General features: G+C 66.4%; 1 protein-coding gene across 2 annotated transcripts; it reads right to left on the reverse strand.

The window, feature by feature from the left end:
• Positions 1 to 481: 481 nt before the first annotated feature.
• SUGP1 (SURP and G-patch domain containing 1) lies at positions 482 to 22,412 on the reverse strand. Of its 2 annotated transcripts, XM_068165052.1 has the most exons (14): positions 22,332 to 22,412; positions 21,695 to 21,866; positions 19,765 to 19,868; positions 18,908 to 19,135; positions 17,280 to 17,403; positions 16,334 to 16,437; positions 13,686 to 13,809; positions 12,064 to 12,494; positions 7,662 to 7,768; positions 6,314 to 6,491; positions 6,042 to 6,148; positions 5,064 to 5,209; positions 2,403 to 2,532; positions 482 to 1,381 (listed from the first exon to the last, which is right to left on the reverse strand). In XM_068165052.1, the coding sequence occupies exons 1-14, from the start codon at positions 22,354 to 22,356 to the stop codon at positions 1,355 to 1,357; spliced, it is 2,007 nt and encodes a 668-aa protein (XP_068021153.1). In that variant the 5' UTR covers positions 22,357 to 22,412; the 3' UTR covers positions 482 to 1,354. The 2 variants fall into 2 exon arrangements, with proteins under 2 accessions (XP_068021153.1, XP_068021154.1); XM_068165053.1 differs by lacking the exon at positions 22,332 to 22,412 and having other exon boundaries at positions 17,280 to 17,458; positions 21,695 to 21,783.
• Between the last annotated feature and the right edge of the window lie 184 nt (positions 22,413 to 22,596).

Raw genomic sequence — 22,596 nt, forward strand, 5'->3', positions numbered from 1 at the left:
TGGGGAGGGGGAAACAAAGACAATGCAGCCCAACCACCCAGCCAGCTCCCCAGCCACTCACCCAGCTCCCCAGCCACCCACTCAGGCTCCCCAGCCACCCACCCAGGCTCCCCAGCCACTCACCCAGCTCCCCAGCCACCCACTCAGGCTCCCCAGCCACCCACCCAGGCTCCCCAGCCACCCAGCCAGCTCCCCAGCCACCCACCCAGGCTCCCCAGCCACCCAGCCAGGCCCTCAGCCACCCAGCCAGGCCCTCAGCCACCCAGCCAGGCTCCCCAGCCACCCAGCCAGCTCCCCAGCCACCCACCCAGGCCCCTCAGCCACCCACCCAGGCTCCCCAGCCACCCAGCCAGCTCCCCAGCCACCCAGCCAGCTCCCCAGCCACCCACCCAGGCCCTCAGCCACCCTCAGTTTGTCTCCTCTAAGCTGTCTGGAAGCAAAGAGCTCTCCAGCAGCCCCCAGCAAGCCCCAGGCTGGAGGCTAAGGAAGAAAGGACTTTTATTGTATTTACAGAGTGGAGGACTCCCCTGGGTGGCTGTAGAGGCTCTCCTGACCTTGGGCCTTGGCTAAGCTGTGCTGGAAGGCTTGGCCCTTCCTCACCCCCAGCCACACAGTGTCAGCCAGGCTCCTGCTTCCCTGGGAAGCTGAGGGTGAGCTTAGTGTTCAGGAAACCAAGAGGCTGCTGCCTCTGAAGGGGAAGGAAGCTCCCTCTGCCCCTCAGCCACGCTCCAGCCTGAGCCCCCACTCCTCTTCCCCAGGGCAGAGGTGAAGGAGGAGGCACTGGTGAAGGTCAGGCCTCAGTTGTGGCTCCACAGCAGCAGCCAGAAGCCAGTTCTTGAGGGAGCAACCAAGAGCCTGACTGAGCAACAGGCCCCAGAAGCTGGGGCTGAGCCAGGCCCTGGTTGTGTTTGTCATTAAAGACCCAAACAAAGCCCAGAGCAGCACAGACTGGAGGGGATCTGGGCAGGATCTGCTGCTGGGCAAAACCAACTGATAACAACTCCTGGGCTGCTCAGGAGCTGGCACTGAGCTGAAGACAAAGGAGGTCCCTGAACTGTCCCCACTGGGGTCTTTGGTGCTAGCTTTCCACTGGCACCGTGTCAAGAGCTGCCTCCTCCTCCCTGAGCACCACCCAGGCCCTGGTGGTGCCCCTGGAGTGTGCTGTGAGGGGAGGGCTTCTTGCTGGCCTCTCTCCTGGGTGGGAGGTGGCCTTGTGGCTTCCAGGTTGTCACAGCATGAGCAAAGGGAGAGGATGGTGATGGAGCTTGGGAACATCTCACAGGGAAAAGACAACTGCTGGGGAAGAGACTTTTGCCTTTTCTCTCGTTGTCCTCTTCCCCCCTCCAAAGCAGGCTCAGTAGTAAGGTCTCCTGGGGTTGTTCTGGGGGGAGCAAGCAGGAGAGAATGAGGCTCAGTGCTTTGTCCTGGCACAGCCACCAGCATCTGAGCTTCAGGAGCTGCCACAGCCACCAAAACCTGGCAGCTGGGGCAGAGAAACCTCAGCTCTGCCCACCACAACCAGAGCTGATCCAGCCTGGCCTGGAGCAGCCCCAGGCAGGGGGCAGCCCCAGCCCCCCTGGGCAGCCTGGGCCAGAGCCTCCCCAGCCTCACTCTCCAGAGCCTGGGCTGGGTGGGCAGAGGCTCTCCCAGCTCCCCCAGCCCCAGCCTGGGCTGGGTGGGCAGAGGCTCTCCCAGCTCCCCCAGCCCCAGCCTGGGCTGGGTGGGCAGAGGCTCTCCCAGCTCCCCCAGCCCCAGCCCTGCAGGCAGCAGGAACAGCCCCAGCCTGGGCTGGGTGGGCAGAGGCTCTCCCAGCTCCCCCAGCCCCAGCCTGGGCTGGGTGGGCAGAGGCTCTCCCAGCTCCCCCAGCCCCAGCCCTGCAGGCAGCAGGGGCAGCCCCAGCCTGGGCTGGGTGGGCAGAGGCTCTCCCAGCTCCCCCAGCCCCAGCCTGGGCTGGGTGGGCAGAGGCTCTCCCAGCTCCCCCAGCCCCAGCCCTGCAGGCAGCAGGGGCAGCCCCAGCCTGGGCTGGGTGGGCAGAGGCTCTCCCAGCTCCCCCAGCCCCAGCCTGGGCTGGGTGGGCAGAGGCTCTCCCAGCTCCCCCAGCCCCAGCCCTGCAGGCAGCAGGGGCAGCCCCAGCCTGGGCTGGGTGGGCAGAGGCTCTCCCAGCTCCCCCAGCCCCAGCCTGGGCTGGGTGGGCAGAGGCTCTCCCAGCTCCCCCAGCCCCAGCCCTCCCCTCAGCCTCCCTCTCTCCTCTCCCAGCTCCAATCCCTGGCTCCTCAGCCTGCCGCTGCCTTGGCCGAAGCCCCTGCCCGGCTGCCCAGGAGCCCCTTGAGGCCCTGGGGGCTGCCCTGAGGCGTGCTGGAGGCCTGGCTGAGGTGCTGGGGTGGGCAGCAGGCCTGGCTCACCAGGGGGTTGGGGCGGAAGCGGTAGGCCAGCATCATCCTCTTGCGGAAGGCTTCGTACTCATCGTCCTGCTTGGTCAGCTCCGCCGGGCGGTCGATGCCGAAGCCAGCCCCGTCCACCGAGGTGGTGCCCCTGGAGGGGAGCAAGCAGGCAGCCTGGGCACGGCCTGGGCACGGCCTGGGCACGGCCTGGGCACCGCCCCCAGCCCCCACCCCCCCCCGCGGGGCTCAGGCTCCGCCGCCCTGCGCAGCCCGGGCCAGGCCCTCACAACCCTTCCAGCCAAGAAGTTTCTCCTCATGTCCAACCCAAACCTCCCCCGGGGCAGCCTGAGGCCATTTCCTCTCATCCTGTCCCTTGCTCCTTCGGGGCAGAGCCCAACCCCCCCCTGGCTCCCAGGGAGCTGCAGAGAGCTCTCCCTCAGCCTCCTCCAGGCTGAGCAGCCCCAGAGCTCCCTCAGCTGCTCTCCCCCAGCCCTGCTCTCCAGACCCTTCCCCAGCTCTGTTGCCCTTCTCTGGACCTGCTCCAGCCCCTCCATGTCCTTCTTAGAGTGAGGGCCCCAACACTGAGCCCAGGATTCCAGCTGTGGCCTCCCCAGTGCTGAGTCCCTGCCCTGGCCCTGCTGGTCCTGAGCCAAGCACTGGGAGAGCTTCTCCTGCTCACCACCAGCACCTTGCTGCCTGCTGTGGGCAGAGCTGAGGAGCCAAGGCCTGGGGAGCAGCAGGCAGCAGCCCCCAGAGCTGCCTGAGGGCAGAGAGCTGAGCTCAGCCCTGTGCCTGGCTGCTGCTGGAGGCAGAGCAGCCAACATCCACTCACTTAACCTTTCCAGCTGCAGCCCCACTCTGGCTGCTGCCTGCTGCTGCCTGGCAGGCTGACCTTTGGCAGCCAAAGCCTGGAGGTGCTCCCCAGGCTGGCTGGAGGCACATGGAGCTGTCAGACAAGGAGCTGCCTCCCATTCCTTCACTCCAGAGCAGCCCCAGGGTGCAGCCAAGCCCCTTCCACCCAGCCTTGCACCTTCCCATCCCTGCCAAGAGCATCAGAGGAGTTTGGGTGGGGAGGGAAGGGCTCTTTAAAGGTCATCCACTCACAGTCACAGAGCTCTTTAGGCTGCAGAAGACCTTTCAGATCCCTGAGGCCAACCATTAACCCTCCCCTGCCAGGTCCACTGCTCCCTCAGGGCCCTCAGCACCACATCCCCACAGCTTCCCAAGCCCCCAGGCAGGATCCCAGCACTGCCCTGGGCAGCCCTTCCCAGGAAGGAATTGTCCAACCCTAACCAAGGCTGCTCTGCCATGCCCAGGGAGCATCACCTCTGTGCTGACCCCAGGACAGCCACCAGGCCCCAGGGTGAGCAGAGACCCCTTCAACCAGCCCACCCAGTGCAGCCAAAGCTGCAGCACAGCCCTTGGGAGGCCTGCAGAGAAGGCTCCAGGGGCAGCTCAGAGCTGCTGCCAGGGCCTGGAGGGAGCCTGCAGAGAGACTTCTCCTGAGGGGGCCTGGAGCCAGGCCCAGGGGAAGGGTTTGGAGCTGAGGCAGAGCAGGGTTAGAGTGGAGCTGAGGAAGAAGTTCTTCAGTGTGAGGCTGCTGAGAGCCTGGCCCAGGCTGCCCAGGGAGGCTGTGGCTGCCTCCTGCCTGGGGGTGCTCAGGGCCAGGCTGGATGAGGCCTGGAGCAGCCAAATGCAAGCTGAGAGCTGTCCCTGTCCCTGGCAGGGGGTTGCAGCAGATGATCTTTGAGGTCCCTCCCAGCCTGAGCCATTCTGTGGCTCTCAGCCCTTGGCTGCACAGCAGCTGCTTCCCCCCTGCTCTCTGCCAGCCTCTGCTTCACCACAGCAGCTTTTGCTCACAGCCCTTCTCTGACCCAGCAGGCAGGAGGTGCAGAGAGCTCTTGGTGAGGGGGAGGAGAGCTCTGGGGAGAGCCTCTCCCTGTGCACCACAGTCCCTGATGCCTAAGCAGGCTCCAAGGCTGAACAACAGTTCAGAGCCCCTTCCCATCCCCCAGTATTTGCTTCTGAGGCTGAGCATATGTCACCAGCAGCTGAGCCACCCAGGAGCTGCTCTGTTCTGGGGCAGAGCTCTCAGGAAGCTGCTTTGGGGCTTTTTTCCTTCCCCCTGACACAAAGGTGAAACCAAATCAGAGAAAGCTCAGTGCAGAAGGGAGGTCAGGGCCAGCTGCAGGCTCCCCCCAGAGCTCTGGGCTGGCCTGCAGCAGCCCTCAGCACACAGAGCTGGCAGCAGGCAGGCACTGATGGAGCTCCTGATGCTCAAGGCTTGTCCTTTACTGCCTAACTCAACCCAGGCCTTTGAAGGCTTTGGCTTAATCCTCACCTGCCCTGGGGGAGCTGAGCAGCAGGCAGAGCTTAGCTGCAGTGGGGAGGAGGCAGCTCCCAGCTGAGCCAACCATGCAGGCTCCCAAGCAAATGCTCCTGGCTCAGCTCACCCCAAGACACCAACCCAGGCCTTGCAGGGGAAGGGGGGGCAAGGGAACCCCAGGTGAAGCAGAAACCACTTCCCCCCTCCCCCACCCCTTGCTGTGCTGCTTCCATGCTCTGCCCAAGTGATGAATTGCAGCCATGCTCCCTGCAGCTGCTTCCAGCAGCCCAGCTCCAGGAGCATCATCAGTTACCAGCCCAGGAGGAGAGGACTCAGCTCAATAGACCTCTGCTTACTTGCTGACTGGGTTCTTAATCCCCTGCCCATCTGAGCCAAGGCCTTCTCCTTCCTTCCAGCCCATCTTCATCAGCATCTGGTAGCCAATGTTCTCCACAGTCAGCTTGAACTCTTTGTACTCAGAGTAGTCTGGCTCCCTCCCTTCCTGCAGGGACAGAGAGGGCTGGGGGTGAGGCTGGGTCTGCACCTGCCTGGGGGGCAGAGGAGGGGAAACCCAACCCAGCCTCAGCTACCCAAAGCTTGGAAGGTCCTGGGCAGCTAGGAGAGTGTTTGGCACTCCAGGCCTGCACCAGCACAGAGCATAGGTAAAGGATGGACTGGATGGGACCTTGAGCAGCTTGGCCTAGTGGGGGCTGCCCCTGCCCTGGCAGGGGGCTGGCAGCAGATGGTTTCTAAGGTTGCTCCCAGCCCAAACCATTCCATGCTGGCAGGGGGCTGGGAATGCTGCTGGGAGATTCAGCTGAGGAAGAAGCAGCTCCTGAGTGTAGAAGCTGCTCAGTGGCTCAGAGCTTCAGCCCCTCCTGCAGCCAGGATCTCCAGGGGACATCAGGCCCCACACTGCTCACAGCAAGACAGCAGGAGGGCTCTGCCAGCAGCCACAGGCTCTGCAGGTGAGGAAGAGCTGGCAGGCACCAAGTGCCCTGCTGAGGCTCTTGGAGGGTTTCTGCCTTTCTCCTCACTGCAATCACCTGGATAAAGCCTCAGACCTGCCTGGCACCAGCAACCACTTCTGGGGAAGAGGAGCAGCAAAGGGAGGGAGGGCTCAGACCCAGGGCCCCCAGGGGCTGCTCTCTCATTCTCCCAAGAGCCAACACCCAAAGCCCTGTGCCCTCCGGAAGGGAGAGAGCTCCCAGGGCAGGGGCAGCAGAGCAGCTAAGTGCTGTGGGAGGAGCTCAGCAGCTGGAGAGCCTTCCCCTCCCTGCCGTGGGCCGAGCCTGAGGCACTGCCACCACCCTGCCAAGTCCCTGCTGCTTCACCTTCAGTGCCTTGAATGTCTCCATGAACTTCTCCAGCTCATCAGGTGGAAGGAAGTCCCCAATGAAGTGCTTCCCTCTGCCCATCTGGGTCAGCTGCTCAGCCCACTCTGCCCAGGACACAGAGGAGAGAAGGCAGCCATGAGGCACAGCTCCCAGCCTGGGGCCAGAGCCCTCCTGGCACCAGAGTCACCATGCCCCCTCTCAGGGCAGCTGCCAGCCCAAGAGCATCCCCTCAGGCAGCCCTGGGCTGGGGCCCAGCAGCAGCCTCTCACCTCTGGTCTTGTCCATCTCCATGCGGCGCAGTTGGTGCTCCCAGGTGCCCAGCTCGCTGTCCACCTCCTCGTCGCTGTCGTAGCCGTGCTGGTGCTGCTGGATGGCCTTCTCCCACATCAGCTGCATCTCCTGCATGGCCCTCTTGTGCTTCATGATCATGTCATACATCTGCTGCATCTGGGGGGAGGAAGGAGGCAGCCCCGTGGCAGGCGGCGGAGCTCCGCGCTGCCCACCCCGGGGCGGCTGCCCCCAGGAGCTGCTGCCAGGAGCTGCCCCCAGGAGCTGCCCCCAGGAGCTGCTGCCAGGGCTGCCCCCAGGAGCTGCTGCCAGGGCTGCCCCCAGGAGCTGCCCCCAGGAGCTGCCAGCAGGAGCCCCCAGGGGCTGCCCCCAGTAGCTGCTGCCAGGGCTGCCCCCAGGAGACCCCTAGGAGCTGCCCCCAGGAGACCGCTAGGAGCTGCCAGGAGCTGCCCCCAGGAGACCCACAGGGGCTGCCCCCAGGAGCTGCCCCCAGGAGCTGCTGCCAGGAGCTGCCAGCAGGAGCCCCCAGGGGCTGCCCCCAGGAGCTGCTGCCAGGAGCTGCCCCCAGGAGCTGCCAGCAGGAGCCCCCAGGGGCTGCCCCCAGGAGCCCCCCAGGAGCTGCTGCCAGGAGCTGCTGCCAGGAGCCCCCCAGGGGCTGCCCCCAGGAGCCCCCCAGGAGCTGCTGCCAGGAGCTGCTGCCAGGAGCCCCCAGAGGCTGCCCCCAGGAGCTGCTGCCAGGAGCCCCCCAGGGGCTGCCCCCAGGAGCTGCCAGCAGGAGCCCCCAGGGGCTGCCCCCAGGAGCTGCTGCCAGGAGCTGCTGCCAGGAGCCCCCCAGGGGCTGCCCCCAGGAGCTGCTGCCAGGAGCTGCTGCCAGGAGCTGCTGCCAGGGCTGCCCCCAGGGGCTGCTTCCTGCACCACAGGCTCCTGCAGATCCACGTGGGGGTTGCTAATGCCAAACATCAGCCCCAGGCTTTGCCAGGAGCCTCTTCCCTTCTGCCAGAGCTCCTCTCAGCCTCTCCCTGCTGAGGGAATCTCCCTCCAGGACTCTCCCTCCCAGCAGACTCTGCAGCAGCAGGGAGCAGCTGAGTGGACCTCTGGCAGCAGATGTGACCCAAGAGACCTTACAGAGCTGGGGGGCAGTGTGGCAGGGCAGGAGCAGGCTGGCTGAGCCCCCTCCCCCCCCAAGCCCCCTGCTGGCTGCAGCCCCCCAGGCTGAGGCCTCCAGCCCAAGCCCAGGAGGTTCCTTTGCTGCCTCCAGCTCCATCCTCCCCCCTGGCCCAGCCACGCTGCACCACCAGCTGAAGGCAGAAACCACCTCAGGGACCTTACCTCCTGCTGCTCCTTCAGCTGCTTCTTCTGGGCATCAGAGAGCTCTGTCACCCCCACCAGGCCAACTGGCTTCCCCTTCTCATAGCCAAGCCCCTTGAGGTCCTGAACTGCACCAAGCACAGGTTAAAACACTTCAGCAGGAATCCAGGAGAGATGCTGAGGCCACAGGAAGCACACCTAGGGGTCCCCAGCTGGAGCTCTGCACTCATCTCAGGGCTCTAGCACTGAGAAACTCCCAGGAGCAACTCTCTGGGAGCAGGAGGGGCACAGGGGCACAGCTCCTGCAGCAGCCAGCTGAGGGAACTCCCTCACCACAGCCCAAGGCTCTGCCTGGAGCATGGAATCATGGAATGGGGTGGAAGGGACCTCAGAGCTCGTGGGCAGGGACACCCCCACCAGCCCAGCCCAGGCTGCTCAAGGCCTCATCCAGCCTGGCCCTGAACACCTCCAGGCTTGGAACTCCAAAGAGAAAGAAAAGGAGGAAGAGAGAGAGAGAGAGAGAGAGAGAGGGAGATGGAGAGCAGCACTGCTGAGGCTGCACAGAAAGGCTTCCAATGGAGGCTGCCTGCAGGCCTGGGTTGGTCTCTCTGGGGCAGGGCTGGCAGCTCCCCTCTGCAGCTCCCCTCTGCAGCTCCCCAGAGCCCAGACCCCAACAACTCAATGCTGGGGGGGGACTGAAAGCCACCCCCCAGGGGCAGCTGGGAGCAGGTCACACTTTGCAGCACAAGGAGCAGGATTCCTGCACTGGGATGGAGGTCCAGGCTCCAGGGGAGGGATGCTCCATTCATTATTCATTAGCTATTAATTATGAAGCCTGCCATTAACAGGCTCATTGTTCAGGGCACCCAGGGTCTGCACAGCAGTGCTAATGAAGCCCCAGGGCTCAGCTCCTCTCCTCCTCTCCACACTCAGGGCAATTGATCTGAGCACTCTCAGCTCCCCTCCTTCCCCTGCCTGCCAGCCCAGGCCTCCTGAACTCCAACCTGCCCAGGAGAGAGGGGGAGGGGAGGCAGCACATCCCCCCTCCCCCCCACACCTCAGCTCCAGCCTCTGCACACCCCCCCAGGCTCTGCAGGAAGAGTTATGTAAAGCACTGCAAGAGGTGTTCCAGGAGCAGAGGGAGCAGGGAGCAGGCTCAGGGCTGGGAGGGACACTGGGCAGCTCCCAAGAAAGAACTGATAGGAAATCAATGCCTTGATCAGGGCTGTGCCTGGGGAGGGCAGGCAGGCACCACCCCCTCCCCCAGAGAAGGGGCCTGGGCCTGAGGCACTCCAGCAGCAGGCAGGGAGTCACCCCTGGGCTGAGGGCATGGGAAAAGCTCTCTCTGAATGCAGGGAGGAAGCCTCTGCCCTTCACAGAGGTCAGCAGCTCGCTGGCTGCACTCTGAGCTGCACAGCCAGCCAGGCTAAGAGCCAGGCCCTGCCCTGGGGGCCCCAGCAGCTGGGCCCCTGCCAGCACAGGCGAGGCAGCACCTCAGGGGAGGAAGGTGAGGCTTGAAGCAGCCCCCCTGAGCTGCCAGAGAGCCAACTGCTGCTGTGGGTGCTGCTCCCTGGCAGCCTCCCTGCTGAGGGGGGCTCAGCAGGCACTGCAGGCACTCAGCTCTGCTGGGGGAGGCACTGCCGGGGGGGTTGGGCCCCAAATTGTGACAACAGAGGAGAAGCAAAGCTCCACCTCGAGTCCCCAGCTGGAGGTGGCAAAGTCTGCTCAGCAGTGACATCAGCCCAGGGATCTGCATGGAACTGGGCAGGAGAGCAGCTGCTGCCAGGGGCTAGCAGCAGGCACAGACTCTGCAGCAGGCAAGCAGCAGCCTCTCAGCCTCCTGCTCAGCAGGAGCAGGCCTGGGGAAGAGCCATTGATTCCTCTCCCTTTTTCCCTCCCCTGGAATGAGATCAGCTCTGCCAGAGGGTGAATGGTGCAGTCTGGCTGCAGCATTGGCAGGAGACTACCTGCAGGTTCATCCCTTTCCCACACCCCCCAGGAGGAGCCTGGAACCAGGGAGAGTCCTCTGAGGACAGCAGCAGAAGCCTCTCAGCCTCTCTTCTGCTTCACAGCCTGAAGATCTTCCTCAGTTAAAACTAATCCCAGCAGGGAGGGCTGGGAAGAGACCTCTGGAGCTCCCCCAGCCCAGCCCCTGCCCCTGCAGGGCTCCCCCAGCAGCCTGCCCAGGGGCACAGTGCCCAGGGGGGGTTGGGAGCTCTGCACACCAGGAGACTCCACAACCTCTCTGGGCAGCCTGCCCCAGGCCTCCAGCAGCCTCACAGCAAAGGAGTTTCTCCTCCTGCTCAGATGGAGCCTCCTGGGCTCCACTGTGTGTCCCTTGTGCTGTCCCTGGGCACCCCTGAGCAGGGCCTGGCCCCAGCCTCCTGCCCCCCACAGCTCCTTCAGCTCTCACTGAGCATTGCTCAGCTCCCTCTGGGGCTGCTCTGCTCCAGGCTCTCAGCCCCAGGGCTCTCAGCCTCTGCTCCTCCCAGAGCTGCTCCAGGCCCCTCAGCAGCTTCCTGGCTCTCCCCTGGGCTCCCTCCAGCAGTTCCCTGTGCCTCTGGGGAGCCCAGAGCTGGACTCAGCTGCCCAGCAGTGAGCTCAGCAGGGCAGAGCAGGGGGGGGAGGGCCTCCCTTGCTGGCCTCTCCTCTCCATGCTCCTGATTTTTCCTTAATGCAAATCAATTTTAATCAGCCCCAAACTAACTCAGTAAGAGGGTTCAGGAGCTCCTAATGACAGCCTGTAATTAGCCCAGAGTTCACTAATTGCTCTGCTCTCAGCTCAGTCCCTGCAGTACAGATGCAGCTCAGTGTTGTGCTACCAACACCTTTAAGAGGAGCTTTGTCCCTGCCCCCCAGGGTTCAACTTCTCCTCTCCAGGACTCTGATTTACTGCTGGGAGTAGATGGCAGGGGAGGGAAAAGCCTAAGCCAGAACAGCCCTCTGCTAATTCCCAAAGGGGTGCTGGGGATAAAGGACTGAAGAGCTAAATCCTTAGGTCCCCCAAAGCTCTCTGTGCCACTGCAGCCCTCCAGAGGAGCAAGGCTGGGCCCCAGAGCTCTCTGCACCTGCCAGGCTGGAGCTGCTCACTCTCAAACAGGGATCAGAGCATCTGCAGAGAGCAAGGCAGAAGAATCCTTCCCCTGCAGGGCCTGAGCAGGGCATTAGTGCTGGATCTGCTCTGCCCCTGCAGAGCCAGCCAGGCCCTGCCCCACCCAGGGCAGACTTCAGCAGGGAGCCTGCTGGAAGGAGCACAGGGACCCCCCCAGGCCCCAGCAGGAGGCAGGGGGAGGCAACCTGCTGCCTGTTTGGATGGCAGCTGCCCAGCTCCAGCCCTGCCTGCAAGGGCAGAAGCAGAGCTGCAGAGGGACAAAAGCCAGGAGAGGCTTCTGCAGCCTCCTGCCTCACCCTGAGCAGCAGCTCAAGGGCAGAGGGAGCTGCTCAGGCTCCCCTCTTGTCCTACCCATGGGAGATGTGGAGCCAAGGCCTCTGCAGGGGGCTGTGCTCAGGAGGTGGAGCTGCAGAGGAGCTCTCCTCAGCTACACCTCCAGTGCTGGACTGGGAGCCCCAGCCAGAGCTGCCCTGAGCACTGCCAAGGAGCTGCCTGCAGCACCTGGGGAGCAGCTGCTCCCCACTCAGCCTTCTGGGGGGCAGGGATGGAAGTGCTGCCCAGGAGTTGATCCCACCCTGGGGAAGGAGCACAGCTCAGCCCTGGCTGTTTGTTTTCTGACAGCCTCTCTTCCTCCAGTGAAAGAGCCCTGAGGAGTGGAGAGGCTGAGGCTGTAATGAGCTGGAGCACAGCAGGGCTCTGGAGGCAGCTGGGGAAGGATCAGACCCAGTCCCAGTGTCAGGCACACAAAGTGCTTGGAGCTTCCACAGGGCAGTGAGCTGCTAGGCCTGGCTGAGAGGCAGGGGGCTGGCAACCAGGGAGGTGACAGCAGGAGGGGAGGCTGCCTGGGGGCTGGCCCCACACTGGCAGGAGGGGAGGCTGCCTGGGGGCTGGCCCCACACTGGCAGGAGGGGAGGCTGCCTGGGGGCTGGCCCCACACTGGCAGGAGGGGAGGCTGCCTGGGGGCTGGCCCCACACTGGCAGGAGGGGAGGCTGCCTGGGGGCTGGCCCCACACAGGCAGGAGGGGAGGCTGCCTGGGGGCTGGCCCCACACAGGCAGGAGGGGAGGCTGCCTGGGGGCTGGCCCCACACTGGCAGCTGGGCTGAGGCACAAACAGCTGCCCAGGGAAACCAATTACCCCAGCCCCATGGCCCAGCTCCCCCAGCCCCACTCACTGCCCAGCTCCCCCAGCCCCATGGCCCAGCTCCCCCAGCCCCACTCACTGCCCAGCTCCCCCAGCCCCACTCACTGCCCAGCTCCCCCAGCCCCACTCACTGCCCAGCTCCCCCAGCCCAGCCCCCAGCCCCACTCACCTGAAAGAGGGGAGGGAGAATCCAGCTGCTGGACAAGCTGAGGGAGGGGCAGCTCCACCTTGTCCTCCTCTGGCCCCCACCTGCTCTTCCTCTTCTTTTTGGTGGTGCCTGCAGCAGGGGCTGGGGGGGCTGGGGGGGCTGGGGCAGCTGCTGTTTGCTCAGGGGGGGTCGTGCAGGACGCTGAGGGCGAGGGCAGGGCCGGGGGCACAGGGGAGGGCACAGGCAGAGGCGAGGGCAGGGGCAGAGCCGCAGCGGAGGGCAGGGGCACAGGGGGGCAGAGGGGTGCTGGGGAGGCCTCAGGGCTGCTCTTCCTCTTCAGGCTGGGCTCCCCAGCCGGGGGGGCACACCCGGGGCTGCCCTTGGCCTTCCGGAACTCCTCCAGCTTCTGCCGGTAGTATTTGTAGCCTCTGCTGTGCGGCTCCCGCAGAAACCTGCGGGGGAGAGGCAGCTGGGGGGGAGCCCGGGGGGGGGCAGCAGCCCGGGGGGAGGCAGCAGCCCGGGGGGAGGCAGCAGCCCGGGGGGAGGCAGCCCGGGGGAGGCAGCAGCCCGGGGGGGAGCCCGGGGGAGGCAGCAGCCCGGGGGGGAGCCCGGGGGGGAGCCCGGGGGGGGGCAGCAGCCCGGGCGGGGGGCAGCAGAACTCGCTCCGGGCCTCGGCTCCCGCAGCGCTGCCGGGCGCTGCCTTGCTCCGCGGCGCCACCCCGTGGCCGTGCCCCGCAGCGCAGGCTCCCAGCGCTGTCCCGGGGCAGGATCTCAGCCCCGGCCAAGCCACAGCCGGTCCCGGGGCCAGGCTGGGCTGCACAGCGTCCTGGGAGCTCTGCGGGAGTGCAGGCTCCTGCCCCAGCACCCACAGAACGCTTTGGGTTGGAGAACCCTTTCAGAGCATCCACTCCAACCATTCTCTAACCACCGAGGCTGGGGCTGAGCCCTGGCCCTCAGCACCACAGCTCTGGGGCTCTGAGACCCCTCCAGGGCTGGGGATTCAGCCACCCCCCTGGGCAGCCTGGGCCAGGCTGTGAGAACCCTTCCTGGGAAGGAGTTTCCTCTCAAGTCCAACCTAAAGCTCCCCTGGGGCAGCCTGAGGCCATTTCCTCTTGCCCCCTCACTTGTTCCTAGAGACCAACCCCCAGCTGCCTCCAGCCCCATGTCAGAGAGCTGCAGAGAGCCAGAGGGGCTCTCCCCAGCCTCCTTTTCTCCAGGCTGCACAACCCCCTCTTGCTCCTTCAGCTCTTGCTGAGCATTGCTCAGCTCCCCTCTGGGGCTGCTCTGCTCCAGGCTCTCAGCCTCTGCTCCTCCCTGAGCTGTCCCAGTCCCTTCATCATCCTCACAGCCCCTCTTGGACTCCCTCCAGCGTTTCCCTGTCTCAAACTGCCCCAGCACTGCCGGTGTGGCCTCAGCAGGGCAGAGCAGAGGGAGCTGAGACCCTGCCTGGCCCTGCTGGCCACTCTCCCCTGACACAAACCAACCCTCTCCCTCTCTGTGCCTCCCAGCCGCCCAGCAGGGCCCCGCAGGGGCAGGAACCCCCCAGAGCAGCCTGGGCACAGCCTGCTGAGAGCTTCCCCCCTCCAAAGCAGGCAGGGCCCCCTCCCCCAGGCTGTGCTGAGCAGCAGGGGCTCTGCCCTCACCTGAAAGCTGGGTTCTCTCTGGCATTCTGCAAGGCAATAGCTTCCACCTCGGGCCCCCCGTCGGCTATGAACCTGGCCAGGGCCTCGGCTGAGCTCTTGGTCTCTTCGTCCTCTGGGGGTGAAACTTTAAGCAGGCTGTCAGTACTGGGCCCAACTCACACAAGCAACAAAGCCTATCTGCCTCTAAGGACCCCGAGAGCAGAATAAGGGCAAAAGGTCGAGTTTCAGTCGGTTTGTGAGCAACACAGCAGCCAAACAACAGCCCAGAGGAGAGCTCAGAGCACAGATCAGGAGCTGGGCAGCAGGGGGGAGCCCTGCAGCACAGCAGCTGCCTGGGGGCCAGGGGCAGAGCACAGCAGATGAGGGCAAACCAAGCTTTGGCCTGCCAGAGTGGGCACTCAGCCCCTCCCCAGCCAGAGCAAGTCTGCTCCTCCCCCCCAGGCTCACATCTCAGCCCCTGCAGTTGCCTCCACGTCAAGGCTCTGCCACCCAGCAGCCCCAGCAGGCCCCAGGGGCAGCAGGAAGTCTGGCTCTGCACTCCCACTGCAGGGATCACACAACTCCCAGGGCTGGAAGGGACCTCAGGGCTCAGCCAGTCCCAACCCCCTGCCATGGGCAAGGACCCCTCACACTGCAGCAGGCTGCCCAGAGCCCCCCAGGCCTGGAGCTTGTGCCCTGCCCTCCTGCCCCCCCCCCCAGGCCTGGAGCTTGTGCCCTCCTGCCCCCCCAGGCCTGGAGCTTGTGCCCTCCTGCCCCCCAGGCCTGGAGCTTGTGCCCTGCCCTCCTGCCCCCCCCAGGCCTGGAGCTTGTGCCCTCCTGCCCCCCTAGGCCTGGAGCTTGTGCCCTGCCCTCCTGCCCCCCCAGGCCTGGAGCTTGTGCCCTCCTGCCCCCCCCAGGCCTGGAGCTTGTGCCCTCCTGCCCCCCCCCAGGCCTGGAGCTTGTGCCCTCCTGGCCCCCCCAGGCCTGGAGCTTGTGCCCTCCTGCCCCCCCAGGCCTGGAGCTTGTGCCCTCCTGGCCCCCCCAGGCCTGGAGCTTGTGCCCTCCTGCCCCCCCAGGCCTGGAGCTTGTGCCCTCCTGCCCCCCCAGGCCTGGAGCTTGTGCCCTCCTGCCCCCCCCAGGCCTGGAGCTTGTGCCCCCCTGCCCCCCCCCAGGCCTGGAGCTTGTGCCCTCCTGCCCCCCCAGGCCTGGAGCTTGTGCCCTCCTGCCCCCCAGGCCTGGAGCTTGTGCCCTCCTGGCCCCCCCAGGCCTGGAGCTTGTGCCCTGCCCTCCTGCCCCCCCAGGCCTGGAGCTTGTGCCCTCCTGCCCCCCCCCAGGCCTGGAGCTTGTGCCCTCCTGCCCCCCTAGGCCTGGAGCTTGTGCCCTCCTGCCCCCCAGGCCTGGAGCTTGTGCCCTCCTGCCCCCCAGGCCTGGAGCTTGTGCCCTCCTGCCCCCCCAGGCCTGGAGCTTGTGCCCTCCTGCCCCCCAGGCCTGGAGCTTGTGCCCTCCTGCCCCCCTAGGCCTGGAGCTTGTGCCCTCCTGCCCCCCAGGCCTGGAGCTTGTGCCCTGCCCTCCTGCCCCCCCCAGGCCTGGAGCTTGTGCCCTCCTGCCACCCCCCCTGCCACCCCCCCCGCTGCTGCCTGCTGCAGGGAGGGGCTGAGGGACAAAGGAAACCTCAGCCAGGAAGCCCCAGAGCTGAGCAGCAGCAGTGGCTCCTGCAAGCCCAAGGGCCTGGGGCAGGCTCTCAGCCATGCACTGAGAAGGAGCCAGGCAAATCTGCTCCTGACCACCTGGGATGCCCTTTGCTCCCTGTGCCACTGCCCCAGGGAGCTGGCACAGGAGCAGGGCACACCCTGAGCAGGTCACAGCTTGCCCTTGCCCCAGTGCTCCCCACCTGGGCACCGTGGAGACCCTGCCCAGGGCCCCAGCAGTCAGCTGCTGCTGGCAGCCAGCTCCTGCAGCCTGCTGATCCAGGATGTGAGCTGGCAGCTCTCAGCTGAGCTGCACCAAGGCTTCCTTCTCCCTTGCTGAGTGCTTCACCAGGGCCACACAGCAGCCCTGGGCTGGACTGGGAGCTCTAAGTGCCTGAGCTGTGGAGCTCACCTCCTGCCCCACAGCTCCCCAGAGCTCCCAGCAGCTGCCTGCTGCCAGAGCAGCCCCTGGAGCCGTTCCCCCCCCTGAACACAGCCTCTGCTGTGCCAGGGGCTGTGTGCCAGGCAGGAAGGGACAGCTGCAGACATGGAGTGGCAGCAGGAGTGGGGACTCAGCTCAGCAGAGCAGGCTCTGCTACTCAGCACAAGCCAAGGACACCACCTGGGAAGCAGCCCTTGGCCTGGATGCATCCTGAGGGCTGAAACACCTCCCAGAACTGCCCCAGGGCAGAGGCATTTGAGCTCACCTGCAGCCCCTGGGAGGAGTGGAAGTCTCTTTGAAGAGCCTCCCATGCCCTGGGGGGCAAGGTTCAGCTTGGTGCCATCCCCAGGGAGGCCTGGAGCCACCTCACCTCCTCCCCCCTCTCGTTTGCAGGCAGCACCTTGCCAGCCAGCCCCCTGCAGCCAGCTCCAGCCCAGCCTCACCAAGCAGCTCCAGGCTCAGCAACTCCAATTTCACTTCACTCAAGTCCAACTGCACCTAGGGAACGCTCACCACCGAGCCCAGCCCTCAGGAGTTACCTTTCTGGGAGGAGGAGGTCTGAGAGCTCTGAGTCTCCTTTCTGATCTCTGCCACTTTCTTTCTGTAGTAAAGGAACTCTCTGCTGTTCTTATCATGCAAAAACCTGGGGGGAGATGGAGAGGGGAAGAGAGTGGGAAGCAGGCAGCAGCAGCCCAAGCACCAACACACAGGAGGTGACCCCTGCCAGGCTCTGCTCCTGCTCAGGTGGAGCCTCCTGGGTGCCAGGCTGTGCCCCCTGCCCCTTGTGCTGGCCCTGGGCACCACTGAGCAGGGCCTGGCCCCAGCCTCCTGCCCCCCACAGCTCCTTCAGCTCCTGCTGAGCATTGCTCAGCTCCCTCTGGGGCTGCTCTGCTGCAGGCTCTCAGCCCCAGGGCTCTCAGCTGCTGCTCCCAGAGCTGCTCCAGGCCCTCAGCAGCTCTGCAGCCTCCCTTGGGCTCTCCCCAGCAGTTCCCTGCCCCTCTGGAGCTGGGGAGCCCAGAGCTGGCCCCAGGCCTGCAGCAGTGAGCTCAGCAGGGCCACAGAGCTCTCCCCAGCTGCTCCTAACCCCTGTGCCCTTCCCCTCAGCACCGCCACGGCCACCAGAGCCAGCACCACCAGAGCCAGCACTGCCACAGCCAGCACCAGCACAGCCACCAGAGCCAGCCCCAGCACTGCCACAGCCAGCACCAGCACTGCCAGCACCAGCACAGCCACCAGAGCCAGCCCCAGCACTGCCAGAGCCAGCACTGCCACAGCCACAGCCGGCACCGCTGCTCAGCCTTCCGCCCCGGACACAACAAGAGGAGACTCAGGGCAGCCCTGCCCAGGGCCTGGTTTGAGCAGCACTAAGTCACTTCACAGAAGGCTCAAAGCCCTCCAGCCAGCCCTAGAGCAAGCTGCAAGCCCCAGGCAGTGCCAGAGGCCAGGCAGGGCAGGGCAGGGCCGGGCAGGGTGCAGCACACTCACCCAAAGGCTGGGTTGTCCTTGTAGTCCTCCATTGCAAGCTTCTCCAGGGCTGGGCCCCCCTCAGCCACGAACCTGGCCAGCTTTTCCACCACCTGCCGAGTCTCCAGGTCCTCTGGGGGTAAAACTTTAAGCAGGCTGTCAGTACTGGGGCTCAACACACACCAAACAGCACAGGGACACTACTGCCACACACCAAGAGCAGAAGGGGGAATGGGAAGAGAGAGGATGAGATGTGGGACCCAGCCTCGGCAGCTGAGCTCACCACAGCCCCTGGGGCGCCCTCAGCACTGCTCAGCATCTGCTCTGCAGGCCTCCAACGAGGAGCAGCACAAGGGTTGGCCTCAGCACAGCCCAGGCTGCAGCCTCAAGGGCAGGAGGGTGTGAAAGGAGGCTGCAGTGAGGGGGGGTTGGGTTGGGTCTCCTCTGCTTGGGATCAGGCAAGAGGAGGAGAGGAAATGGCCTGAAACTGTGCCAGGGAAAGGTGAGGCTGGAGATGAGGAAGAGTTCCTTAGCTGCAGGAGTGCTCAGGCCTGGCACAGGCTGCCCAGGGAGGGGCTGGAGTCCCCAGCCCTGCAGGTGTGGCCATGGCCTGCTGGCCATGCTGGTGCTGGGCTGCAGCTTGGACTCCACCCCAGAGGCCTTCCCAGCCCAAGCACTTCCAGGACCCTCTGAGTTGCTCCTGGTGGTTGTGCTGCACACAGCAGCGTGGGGAGCAGCAGCAGGTTGGGCTCCACAGGCACATTACTCACTCAAGATGCCAGGCTGCAGGCCCAGGGCATGGCTCTGCACCCAGCTGAGGGAGAGACAGCTGCAGCCAGAGCCCAAGGGCAGAGCTCTTCTGATCGACCAAGCAAGCTCCACCCAGAGCAGCACAGATCTCCTCCACAGGGATCCAGAGACTGCTCAGGAGCTTGCCTTGACAATCCAGAGGAGAGAGAACTTCCTGGGCTCCAGACAGACCTGGTTTGGCCATGGGGAGGGAGCCAGCTGCCAGCTGAAGCCAGGCTGGGGCAGGAACAGTGCCCAGCACTCAGTCCTCAGTGCTCCTGGTGAGGCTTTGGAGAGGTTCCCCAGCGTCAGTTGGAGTCATGTAGTCCTCAGGGCCTCTGAGGAAGCTCTTGAGAGGTCCCCAGTGTCAGTTGGAGTCATTTAGGTCTCAGTGCTCCTGGTGAGGCTTTGGAGGCTCCCCCAGCATCAGTTGGTGCCATTCAGTTCTCAGAGCTTTCTGAGGAAGCTCTTCAGGGGTCCCCAGCATTATCTGATGCCACTTAGTTCTCAGTGCTCCTGGTGAGGCTTTGGAGGGGACCCTCAGCATTATTTGAAGTCATTTAGTCCTCAGTGCTTCTGATGAAGCTCTTGAAGGCTCCCCAGCATTATTTGGTGCCATTTAGTCCTCAGTGCTCCTGGTGAGGCTTTGGAGGGCTCCCCCAGCACTAATTAGCTCCCCAGCCCCCCCTCAGTTGCTGTCACAATGCAGAGATCTACTCCCAGGCTGCTCAGAGCACAGAGCAGCAACTCCCAACCCAGCCCTGCCCTGGGGGCCAGGACTGAGGGAACCCTCAGCCCACTCCCACTGGCTTCAAACAGCCTGAGAGCCCCAGAGGGGCCAGACCCAGGCTGCCACCTACCTTTAATCTCCAACCACTGCTCATAGTCCTCCTCCTCCTCCTCATCTGGGGACTGGAAGACGCTGAGGCGGTTTGCCACAGGGCTCTGCTTGGCGTGGGAGTAGTTCCTGGCCTGCTGCAGCATACTGCTGAGGACCTGCCCTGGCCTCTTCCCAAACAGCAAAGGTCTCTTCCCCACATGTGGTGCAGAAGCATTTGTTGAGTGGTTAGTGGAGCTTGGGGGAGGTTCTTAAGGAAGCAAAACAAAACAGAGAGAGAGAGAGAACTCCTGTGAGCCCTGAGCTGCTCCCAGCCCAGGCTGCAGCCCCCCCAGAGCTGCAGCAGGCTGCCAGTGGCAGGCTGAGCTTAAGGCACTGACTGGTCAGAGCTGCCAGGGCTTGGAAATGGCCTCCAGTTGCCCCAGGGGGGAGTTAGGGTGGCTAGGAGGAAAAGTTTCCTCACTCAAAGGGTTCCCAACTGCTGGAGCAGGCTGCCCAGGGAGGTGGTGGAGTCACCAACCCTAGGGGAGCCCAAGTGTGTGGCTATGGAAGCTGGGGCTGTGGCTTGGTGGCCACAGTGGTGCTGGGCTGATGCTTGGACTCCACCTCAGAGCTGCTTTCCAGCTCCATGACTTTTGCAGAGCCAGCAGGGAGATGCTTGGCTTCCCAGCACCCCTGGAGGGAAAGAGCAGAAACCTCCCTGCTGCAGCTCAGCCTCCAACCCCCAGCCCCAAGGGCTCACCGTGGCTTTGGGCCTCACTCCTCCTGGTAACAGCTGCCAGCAGGGGCTGCCTGGAGCCCACCCCCAGAGGCAGCTCACCCCCAGCTGCCTGCCAGCAGGAGCAGGAAGCCCTCCTGGGGCTTCAGAAGTCGACCTACCAGGAGCTGACTTCTCCTTCTGCAGCTTGAGAAACTGCTGGAGGAAGCTGCCATCGTTCACAAACTTGTTGGAGACACAGCCTTCACCCTCAGAGCCATCCTCCCTGGGAGGGAAAGGAGAGCAGGTGATGGTCCTCAGCCCCCTCCCCCAGCCCCCTCCCCCACAGGCACTGCTGCTGACCAGGCACCCAGAGATCTCCCTCCTCTGACACCTCCAAAACACCTCCCTGCTTGGGGCATTTCCCCTCTCTCCTCCTGGCTTCCTGCCTGCAGCCACTTCTGGTGCCTCTGCTCCACTGCCCTGCTTCCAGGGAGCCCAGGCAGGAGCTGAAGTGGAGCACTGGGCCAGCTCCTGGGAGTCCCAGTCACAACAGAGAGAGCAAAGCAGGAGTGCAGCAACCCCCCCTGCACACAGCCCTGCTGCTGGCAGCTCCCTGCCCGGCTCCAGCCACAACAAACCTGACCTGAGCCCAACCCCTGCAGCCTCCCCAGCGCCTGTGCCTGCAGAGCTCTGCCCAGCTCCTCCCTGCCCCAGCCTGCCTGCCCCCTGCACCTCCCCTGCCCCAGCCTGCCTGCCCCCTGCCCCAGCCAGCCTGCCTGCCCCCTGCCCCAGCCTGCCTGCCCCCTGCCCCAGCCAGCCTGCCTGCCCCCTGCCCCAGCCTGCCTGCCCCCTGCCCCCAGCCTGCCTGCCCCCTGCACCTCCCCTGCCCCAGCCTGCCTGCTCCCTGCCCCCTGCCCCAGCCAGCCTGCCCCCTGCCCCAGCCTGCCTGCCCCCTGCCCCCAGCCTGCCTGCCCCCTGCACCTCCCCTGCCCCAGCCTGCCTGCTCCCTGCCCCCTGCCCCAGCCTGCCTGCCCCCTGCCCCCAGCCTGCCTGCTCCCTGCCCCCTGCCCCAGCCTGCCTGCCCCCTGCCCCCAGCCTGCCTGCCCCCTGCCCCAGCCTGCCTGCCCCCTGCCCCAGCCTGCCTGCCCCCTGCCCCAGCCTGCCTGCCCCCTGCCCCAGCCTGCCTGCCCCCTGCCCCCAGCCTGCCTGCCCCCTGCCCCAGCCTGCCTGCTCCCTGCCCCCTGCCCCAGCCTGCCTGCCCCCTGCCCCCAGCCTGCCTGCTCCCTGCCCCCTGCCCCAGCCTGCCTGCCCCCTGCCCCCAGCCTGCCTGCCCCCTGCCCCAGCCTGCCTGCCCCCTGCCCCAGCCTGCCTGCCCCCTGCCCCAGCCTGCCTGCCCCCTGCCCCAGCCTGCCTGCCCCCTGCCCCAGCCTGCCTGCCCCCTGCCCCAGCCTGCCTGCCCCCTGCCCCAGCCTGCCTGCCCCCTGCCCCAGCCTGCCTGCCCCCTGCCCCCAGCCTGCCTGCCCCCTGCCCCAGCCTGCCTGCCCCCTGCCCCAGCCTGCCTGCCCCCTGCCCCAGCCTGCCTGCCCCCTGCCCCCAGCCTGCCTGCCCCCTGCCCCAGCCTGCCTGCCCCCTGCCCCAGCCAGCCTGCCCCCTGCCCCCTGCCCCAGCCAGCCTGCCCCCTGCCCCAGCCTGCCTGCCCCCTGCCCCAGCCAGCCTGCCCCCTGCCCCAGCCAGCCTGCCCCCTGCCCCAGCCTGCCTGCCCCCTGCCCCAGCCAGCCTGCCCCCTGCCCCCTGCCCCAGCCAGCCTGCCCCCTGCCCCAGCCTGCCTGCCCCCTGCCCCAGCCAGCCTGCCTGCCCCCTGCCCCAGCCAGCCTGCCTGCCCCCTGCACCTCCCCTGCCCCCTGCACCTCCCCTGCCCCCTGCACCTCCCCTGCCCCCTGCACCTCCCCTGCCCCAGCCTGCCTGCCCCCTGCACCTCCCCTGCCCCCTGCACCTCCCCTGCCCCAGCCTGCCTGCCCCCTGCACCTCCCCTGCCCCAGCCTGCCTGCCCCCTGCCCCCAGCCTGCCCCCTGCCCCAGCCTGCCCCCTGCCCGGGCGCCCCCCACGCACTCTCCGAGCAGAGGGAGCTGCTGGATGCTCAGGGAGTTCTGCCTGGCCTGCTGCTCCAGCCGCGCCTCGATCTCCCTCTTCTTCTGCGCTATCAGCTCCTCCTGGTGCCGAATGTTCACGTTGGTCTTGGCCGACTTGGGCTGCGTGACCCCGAACCAGCGGCTCTCCTTGCCTGGGGGCAAGCGGGGGGCTGGAAACCCGCACCCAGCCGCTCGGGGCCTCCCCGGACCCCCGCCCCGCCGCGTCCCGCACCACTGCCCCCGCCCCGCACCGCTGCCCCCCGCCCCGCCGCGTCCCGCATCGCTACCCGCGCTCCGCACCGCTGCCCCCCGCCGCGTCCCGCATCGCTCCCTCCGCACCGCTGCCCCCCGCATCGCTCCTCCCGCCCCGCCGCGTCCCGCACCGCTGCCCCCCGTTCCCCCTGCCGCGTCCCGCACCACTGACCACTGTCCCCCGCTCCCCCTGCACCGCTCCCCCCGCACCGCCGCCCCCCCCCACCGCCCCGCTGCCCCCCCGCCCACACCTCCCCCTCCCTGCGGGCGGGGAGCGGGCGGGAGCCCGCCGCTCATCCAGGCTGCTGCGCGGCCCCAGGGGGGCGCGGGGGCGGCGCGGGGGGGCTGGCCGGGACCGGCCGTACCTGGCGCATCCCTGGGGTTGTCCATTTTGGAGCTCCCGTCCCACAATGCACCGCGGGCGGCGCGCGGGCGGCGCCGGCGGCCCTGCCGCGCAGGCCTCTGGGAGCTGTAGTCGGACGGCGCCGAGCCGGGCGCCGCCTGCCGCCTCGCGCCGCGCCGAGGGCTGCTCCGGGGCGCTCAGGCCGGAGGGCCACGGGGAGGGCCGCGGGGAGGGCCGCGCTCCTTCCCCGGCTCCTTCCCCGGCTCCTTCCGCGACTCCTCCGCCGC

This window comes from Melanerpes formicivorus, unplaced genomic scaffold, assembly GCF_026170545.1.
Source record: "Melanerpes formicivorus ecotype bairdi unplaced genomic scaffold, bMelFor1.0.p_v2 SCAF_83, whole genome shotgun sequence".
NCBI lineage: Eukaryota > Metazoa > Chordata > Aves > Piciformes > Picidae > Melanerpes > Melanerpes formicivorus.